This window comes from Numenius arquata, unplaced genomic scaffold (assembly GCF_964106895.1).
Source record: "Numenius arquata unplaced genomic scaffold, bNumArq3.hap1.1 HAP1_SCAFFOLD_1288, whole genome shotgun sequence".
Classification (NCBI taxonomy): domain Eukaryota; kingdom Metazoa; phylum Chordata; class Aves; order Charadriiformes; family Scolopacidae; genus Numenius; species Numenius arquata.
Genome location: NW_027415276.1, coordinates 5,615 through 13,618, shown reverse-complemented (window position 1 = coordinate 13,618; position 8,004 = coordinate 5,615). Strand labels below are relative to the sequence as shown.

The following is an 8,004-nucleotide window of genomic DNA, read 5'->3' as shown; positions in this document are numbered from 1 at the left end:
ATGGGACACCCCACCCCCCCCCCCCCCAGCCCAACTCCCCACATGCCCCATGAGACCCACAACTCCCCTGGGACCCCCAAGTCCCTCTTGGGACCCCCAAGTTCCCTCAGCACCCTTGGCTGCCCCACATGCCCCATGGGGACCCCCAACTCCCTTGAGACCCCCAAGTCCCCACATCCCACTCGGGACCCCCATGTGACCCACAGCTCCCCATAGCACCCCTGGCTGCCCCACATGCCCCATGGGACCCCCAGCTCCCCACAGCACCCTTAGGTACCCCCCAACTCCCTCGGGACCCCCAACTCCCTCTTGGGACCCCCAAGTCCCCACAGCACCCCTGGGACCCCCAAGTCCCCACTGCACCCTTGGCTGCCCCACGGGACCCACAACTCCCTCTTGGGACACCCCCCCCCGCCCAAGTCCCTGGGTGCCCCCCAACCCCCCTGGGACCCCCAAGTCCTCCACCCAGGTGCTCCCCACCGTGGTACCTGTGGGTCGGCGGCCGTTGGCGGGGGACGGCGCGAGCGCAGTGGGGCAGGAAGTGGGGAGCGCGGGCGGAAAGTGCCGCCCAGGGCGGTCCCCCACCCCACGGATCCGGGGGGGGCCCCCACCCAACACTTGGGGGGCTGGCGGAAATTTGGGGGCGCCCCACAGGTCCTGGAGGCACCTTTGGATTTGGGGTGCCCCATAGATGTGGGGAGACGATGGTGGGTTTGGGGGTGCCTCATAGATGTGGGGAGACACTGGAAGCTTTGGGGCACCCCATAGATGTGGGGAGACACCATTGGTTTTTTTTGGGGCACCCCATAGATTTGGGCTGAGGCTGAGGGGTTTGGGGCGCCCCATAGATTTGGGGAGACGAAGGCGGTTTCAGGGTGCCCCACAGATGTGGGGAGACGGAAGCTGTTTCTGGGCACCCCATAGATTTGGGGAGACAATGGCGGGTTTGGGGCACCCCATAGATTTGGGGAGACGAAGGCGGTTTCAGGGCGCCCCATAGATGTGGGGAAACTGCCAGTGTCCATCTGTGTGTGTGTCCCCCCCAGATCTATGGGGCGCCCCAGATCCGATGGCTTCTCCCCACATCTATGGGGCACCCCACATCTACGGGGTGCCCCACATGTCCATTTTGGGGGCTCCCCCCCCGCGCTGGAAGAACCCCCCGATATCCCTCAGGGTGACGTGAGGTTGGGGGGGTCCCGGGGGGGGTCCCCAAAGCGGGGCGCTGGGGATGAGGGGCGGGGGGGGCTCCTCCTCGCCCCACGGCGGCAGCGGTGGGGCGCCCCACAGCTCGGGGCTGGGCGGCGGGGGGGGCCTCCCTCCCCCCAGCAGCAGGCGCTGGCACAGCAGCCCCCCCGCCACCACCATGGCCCCCCCCAGCGCCCCCAGACCCACCATCACCCACAGGCAGCTCCCGCAGGGGGGGGACCAGGCCTGGGGACCCGCCGTGGGGTGCCCCACGGCCCCCGCGACCCACAGCAGGGAGAGGGACAGACCCCACAGTGGGGCCATGGATGGGGTTTTTTTTTTGGGGGGGGGGGGAGGGGGTTCTATGGGGCTGGGGAGACCTATGGGGCCCCTAAGGGGCTGCTATGGGGCTGGGGGTGATCTATGGGGCCTGGGGAACCCTATAGGGACCCTTAAGGGGCTGCTATGGGTCTCTATGGGGCTGGGAGGACCCTTAAGGGGCTGCTATGGGTCTCTATGGGGCTGGGAGGACCCTATAGGGACCCCTAAGGGGCTGCTATGAGTATGGGGAAGAGCTATGGGTCCCCTAAAGGGCTTCTATGGGGCTGAGGGAGATCTATGGGACTCCTATGGGGCTGGCAGGGTCTATGGGGCTCCTACGGAACCGCTATGGGGCTCGTACGAAGCCGGAAGAGCCGCTGTGGGTCTGGGGTTGGTCCTATGGGGCCGCTATGGGGCCCGGGGAGGGCAGCGGAGTGGGGTGGTGGTGGTGGTGGGGGGGCTCACCTGTGCCAGTGGGAGCCTATGGGGCGCCGTGGGTCGCTATGGGGCAGGCTGCCCCATGAGTGAGCTCTTCCGCCCTCCACGTCACCCCGGCAGAGCCTGCCCCCCCCCACCCCCCCCCCCCCCAACCCCCCACATCCTGTGGGGCCTCGACGCGGGAGGCCCAGGGGTTCAGTGGGGCGCTATGGGGCTGGCGTGGGGGTGGGGAAGGCAGGTTATGGGGCGCTATGGGGGTTTGGGGGGGAGTCTATGGGGTGGGGGGCTCTATGGGGTGCTGGGGTGGGTCTATGGGGTGCTACGGGAGGGGGTCTGAGGAGGATCTATGGGGTGATTGGGGGTTTAGGGGGTGCTATGGGGCTCCTGGGGGGCTCTATGGGGTGCTTGGAGGATCTATGGGGTGCTATAGGGGGTTGGGGGGGTCTATGGGGTGATTGGGGGGGTCTATGGGGTGATTGGGGGGTCTATGGGCTCTTGGGGGGGGTCTATGGGGTGATTGGGGGCATCTATGGGGTGCTATGGGGTGCTGGGGGGGGTGTCTATGGGGCGCCTGAGGCATCTATGGGGCACTGGAGGGGGTTCTGTGGGGCTGAGGAACCCTCCCACTGCTCCCCCAGTCCCCCCCCAGTTCCCCCCCCCACCGAGAGACCTCACGGAGTCGGGGGGGGTGCAGCAAAAAGGGGGAGTTTTAATCCCGTCCCCGCCCCACACCCTGCCCCACGGCGCGGGGTTCCAGCACTTGGGGGTCTGGGGAGGGGGGGGGGCTTGGGGGGAGGGAAGGATCTGAAGGAACCTCCTCGGAGGTGGGGGAGATGGACCTTCTACGGGTCTGGGGGATGGACGCTATGGGTCTGGGGGACCCTCTGTGGGTCTGGGGGACCCTCCCCGGAGCCAGAGGGTGGGTCGAGCCTCGGAGGAACCTCCTGGAGGCCCAATGGGGGATCCCGAAGGTCTGAAGGACCTTCCTTGGAGGACGATGAAAGATCTTGGGGGTCTGGAGGAACCTCCATGGGGCTGGAGGGTGGATCCGGCCCTGGAGAACCTTCCATGAAGACCAAGGCTGGATCCTGGAGATCTGAAGGACCTTCCGTGAAGCCGGAGGATGGATCTTGGGGCTCTGAAGGACCTTCCTTGGAGCCCGAGGGTGGAGCCCGAAGATCTGCAGAACCTTCCACGAAGCCGGATGGCGGGTCCTGGGGGTCTGAAGGACCTTCCTTGGGGCCGGATGATGGATCCACCTCCGGAGGACCTTTCCTGAAGCTCATCGATGGACCTTGGGGGTCTGAAGGACCTTCCTTGGGGCCGAAGGGTGGATCCACCTCCGAAGGCCCTTCCCCGAAGACCCCCAAAGGCTCCGGGAGGTCCCCGAAGGCGTCGGTGGGTTCCCCCAGATGATCTCCAAGGTCCTCTCCCCACCCCATCTCCATCTCGGGGGGTTCAACGGAAGAACCGGTGGCCCCCGGAGACCCCCAAAAGCCTTCCAGGTCCTCGGGGCCGCCATCTTCCTCCTCTTCCTCCTCATCCTCCTCCTCTTGCTCAGGCCACTCCACGGGGCCATCATCTCCGGGGGCCGGCGGCCAACGGGAGAAGCCGTAGAGCCCCCCGTCTCCCCGGGGGGTTTGGGGGACGTAGTCGTAGCAGAGGGGACCCCCCAAGGAGGGACCGCAGGTGACTTCGTAACTGAGCTCCAGGCGTCCCCCCCCGGGGTAACACACAGCCTCCCGCTTGCCCCCGGCCACCAGCGGCACCTGGCAGACCCCCAGCAGGTCGTCGTCCCACTTGTTGTCCTCGTCCCACACTTCCACCCGCAGCCGGGGACCCCCGGGGGGCAACTCTACCCTCCCCAGCTCCAGCCACGTCCCCCAACGGGGCCGTTCGTCGTTCCACACCGTGGGGGTACGGGCTTCCCGCCCCTCGAAAAACACCCGCACGTAAGCGTCCGTCTTGGAGAGGTGGTCCCCCCGCCAGCCCCGGCCGCCCCCCACCAACACCCTCAACCGGGCTGTCCCCCGGTGCCGGGAACAGCACTGGGGGGTGACGGCGGCGTCGGCCGGGCAGCCGCATTGACAAGGCCCTACAAGATGGCCGCCGGGGCAGGCCCGGCTGCAGTTGAAGCGCAAGGCCCGCCGGGCGACGTAATGGCCGACGGCCGCCTTCAGAGCCCCCCGCCGGGGGTCCCTGCGGGGCAGGAGGGTGTGGAGGGGCCGCACCTCGGCCGCCACCAACCCCGGGAGGGCGGGGAGGCTCTGCAGCCATTTTGCGTAGGCCTCGGGCCTGCCGTAGAGTAGGTCGCCATGTTGCTCGCCCCCTTCCACCTCCACCAGCCGCTCGCCGAAGGCTTCGTTGAAGCTGGCGTTGCCTTGGTTGCCCTCCCGGGCCCGGCGGCAAACTTTGGCCATGGCGCCGCCTCTGCCGGCCCCGCCGCCGGCCGTCACTTCCACCCCCAAGCAATCGGCCACCTCCTGGGCGCTGGCGCCGGCCATGGCGGCCCGGCAGGAGCGGATGGCGGTCACGGCCCGTAGCCGGCCCCCCATCTGGGCCCCGCGGATGTAGTGGGTGCCGTAGGCGGCCAGGAGCTCCTCGTAGTCGGCCGCCGTGGCCGGGGTGAACTTGGGGGGCAGGGCCCGCACGGCCCGCAGGAAGTGGGGGGAAGGGCGAGCGGCCGGGGAGACCTGGGTCCTGGTTTGGGGGGGAGGGGGAAAAAGAAGGGGGTGAGATATGGGGGGCGGGGGGGGTTGGAGGCTGGGGGGGGTCTATGGGGTGATTGGGGGGATCTATGGGGTGATTGGGGGGATCTATGGGGTGCTATAGGGGGTTGGGGGGGGTCTATGGGGTGATTGGGGGGGGTCTATGGGGTGTTTGGGGGTCTATGGGGTGCCATAGGGGGTTTGGGGGGGGTCTATGGGGTGATTGTGGGGTCTATGGGTTGCTATAGGGGGTTTGGGAGGTCTATGGGGTGATTGGGGGGGGTCTATGGGGTGTTTGGGGGGGGTCTATGGGGTGCCATAGGGGGGGTCTATAGGGTGTTTGGGGGTCTATGGGGTGATTGGGGGGATCTATGGGGTGCTATAGGGGGTTGGGGGGGGTCTATGGGGTGATTGGGGGGGGTCTATGGGGTGTTTGGGGGTCTATGGGGTGCCATAGGGGGCTTGGGGGGGGGCTATGGGGTGATTGGGGGGTCTATGGGTTGCTATAGGGGGTTTGGGGGGGTCTATGGGGTGATTGGGGGGGGTCTATGGGGTGTTTGGGGAGTCTGGGGGGTCTATGTGGGGGGTCTATGTGGGGGGTCTATGGGGTGATCAGGGGTCTATGGGGTGATTGGGGGGGCTCTATGGGGTGTTGGGGGGGGTCTATGGGGTGTTGGGGGGGTCTATGGGGTGATTGGGGGGGATCTATGGGGTGTTTGGGGGGTCTATGGGGCTCTTGGGGAGGTCTATGGGGTGTTGGGGCTCTATGGGGTGATTGGGGGGGATCTATGGGGTGATTGGGGGGGTCTATGGGGTGACTGGGGGTGGATGGAGGGACGGAGGGAAGGACAGAAGGACGTGGGGCGATGGGTGAGGAGGAGATGGAGGAGGAGGAGGAGGTGATGAAGATGGAGGAGGAGGAGATGATGGAGGAGATGATGGGAGGGTGGAGGAGATGATGGAGGAGGAGGAAGAGGAGATGATGGAGGAGGAGGTGATGAAGGAGGAGGAGGTGGAAGGGTGGAGATGATGATGATGATGATGGAGATGAGGAGGAAGAGATGGAGGAGCTGGAAGGGTGGAGGAGATGGAGGTGATGATGAAGGAGATGATGAAGGAGGCGATGGAGGAGGTGAGGATGGAGGAGGAGGTGATGATGAAGGAGATGATGAAGGAGGCGATGGAGGAGGTGAGGATGATGAGGATGGAGGAGGTGAGGATGGAGGAGAGAGAGGAAGGACAGAAGAAGGGACAGAGGAGACGGAGGAGGCCACGGGGGAGGTGATGAAGGAGGTGGAGGAAGGACAGAGGAGCTGGAAGAGGTGGAGAAAATGGAGAAGATGGAGGAGCTGGAGGTGGAGGAGATGAAGATGAAGGTGGAGGAGCAGGAGAAGGTGGAGGGATGAAGATGAAGGTGGAGGAGCAGGAGAAGGTGGAGGGATGAAGATGAAGGTGGAGGAGCAGGAGAAGGTGGAGGGATGAAGGTGGAGGAGCAGGAGAAGGTGGAGGGATGAAGGTGAAGGTGGAGGAGCAGGAGAAGGTGGAGGGATGAAGAAGCTGAAGGTGGAGGGATGGAGGAGCTGGAGGAGATGATGAAGATGGAGGAGGAGGAGATGGAGATGAAGCTGAAGGTGGAGGAGATGAAGACAAAGATGGAGGAGCTGAAGCTGAAGGTGGAGGAGGATGAGGATGAAGGTGGAGATGAAGAAGGTGGAGATAAAGATGGAGGTGGGGAAGATGGAGGATGAGGATGAAGACAAAGATGGAGAAGCTGAAGCTGACGGTGAAGAAGATGAAGATGAAGGTGGAGGAGAAGATGAAGATGGAGATGAAGGTGGAGATGAAGACGGGGAAGGTGGAGGAGATGGAGCTGAAGAGGGAGGAGATGAGGATGAAGGTGGAGGAGATGAAGATGAAGATGGAGATGAAGATGGAGAAGATGAAGATGGAGAAGATGGAGATGGAGAAGATGGAGATGGAGAAGATGAAGGTGGAGATGGAGATGAGGGTGGAGGAGATGAGGATGAAGGTGGAGGAGATGAAGATGAAGACGGAGAAGATGGAGATGGAGAAGATGAAGGTGGAGATGAAGATGAGGGTGGAGGAGATGGAGATGAAGGTGGAGGAGATGGAGATGGAGATGAAGCTGGAGAAGATGGAGATGAAGATGGAGATGAAGATGAGGGTGGAGGAGATGGAGAAGATGAAGATGAAGCTGGAGAAGATGGAGATGAAGGTGGAGATGAAGATGAGGGTGGAGGAGATGGAGATGAAGATGAAGCTGGAGAAGCTGGAGATGAAGGTGGAGATGGAGATGAAGCTGGAGGAGATGGAGCTGGAGCTGGAGCTGCTGGAGCTGGAGGAGATGAAGGTGGAGGAGGATGAGGAGGATGAGGAGGCAGAAGAAGACCCACCAGTAGAAGACGCAGCTCATCTCCAGGCTGGAGAAGTCGTAGCGATCCTCCTGCTGCCGCTGCAGCCCGAACCGGGCCACCCGGGAGCGGGACCCGGCCACCGTCACCGCCACCCCCGCCGGGCCGGGGGCCACCGCCAGCCCCACCCGCCAGCCCCGGGCCACCTCCTGCGTCCCGGCCACCACCGTCGCCACCGCCCGGTTCCCGGTGGCCACCCGCGACCTCTGACGGCAACGTCGCCCCGAGCGCCACCCCCCCACCCCGGGGGGCAAGCGCCGGGGGCGGTCGCCGGCCAGGAGGTCCCGGCAGAGCGTGCAGGTGGCCGCCGGGCCGCCTCGGGGGGGTGGGTGGTCCTCCAGCAGCAGGACCTGGCCACCGGTGGGTTCCAAGGTGGTGACGTCCATGGCCAGGCCCAGGAGGTGGGTGGCGGGGGCGGGGGGGACGGCGCAGGCCTCCCCCCGGGCGCGGTGGCACTGGGGGGTCCCCGAGGGGCAGCGGGTGAGGAAGAGGAGGAGGAGGAGGAAGAGGTGGCCCGAGGGACGGCGAGGGGTGGCCATGGCCTGGAGGTGGGGGGGGGGTTGGTGGGGAGAGAGAGAAAGAGGGGGGAGAGGTGGGTGGGGGGCATGGGGACAGCGGGGGGGGCGTGGGGACGGTGGTGGGACACGAGGACACGGGGACGGGGAGGTGGGGACGGTGGTGGGGACGTGGGGATGGGGACCCAAGAACGTGGGGACGTGGGGATGGTGGTGGGGACGTAGGGATGGGGACAGAGGGACACGGGGACGGTGGTGGGGACGTGGGGATGGGGACCCAAGAACGTGGGGACGTGGGGATGGTGGTGGGGACGTAGGGATGGGGACAGAGGGACACGGGGACGGTGGTGGGGACGTGGGGATGGGGACCCAAGAACGTGAGGATGGTGGTGGGGACGTGGG

General features: G+C 65.4%; 1 protein-coding gene across 1 annotated transcript; it reads right to left on the bottom strand.

Moving 5' to 3' along the window:
- Positions 1-2,789: 2,789 nt before the first annotated feature.
- LOC141478558 (perforin-1-like) lies at positions 2,790-7,626 on the bottom strand. The gene is made up of 2 exons (XM_074167594.1): positions 7,070-7,626; positions 2,790-4,647 (listed from the first exon to the last, which is right to left on the bottom strand). The coding sequence occupies exons 1-2, from the start codon at positions 7,624-7,626 to the stop codon at positions 2,790-2,792; spliced, it is 2,415 nt and encodes an 804-aa protein (XP_074023695.1).
- Between the last annotated feature and the right edge of the window lie 378 nt (positions 7,627-8,004).

Excerpts from the sequence above, each read along its gene's own strand:
- LOC141478558 (XM_074167594.1), bottom strand. The coding sequence starts at position 7,626 with ATGGCCACCCCTCGCCGTCCCTCGGGCCACCTCTTCCTCCTCCTCCTC. Across the intron at positions 4,648-7,069 it reads ATGAGCTGCGTCTTCTACTG|GACCCAGGTCTCCCCGGCCG; the intron begins GTGGGTCTTCTT and ends CCCCCAAACCAG.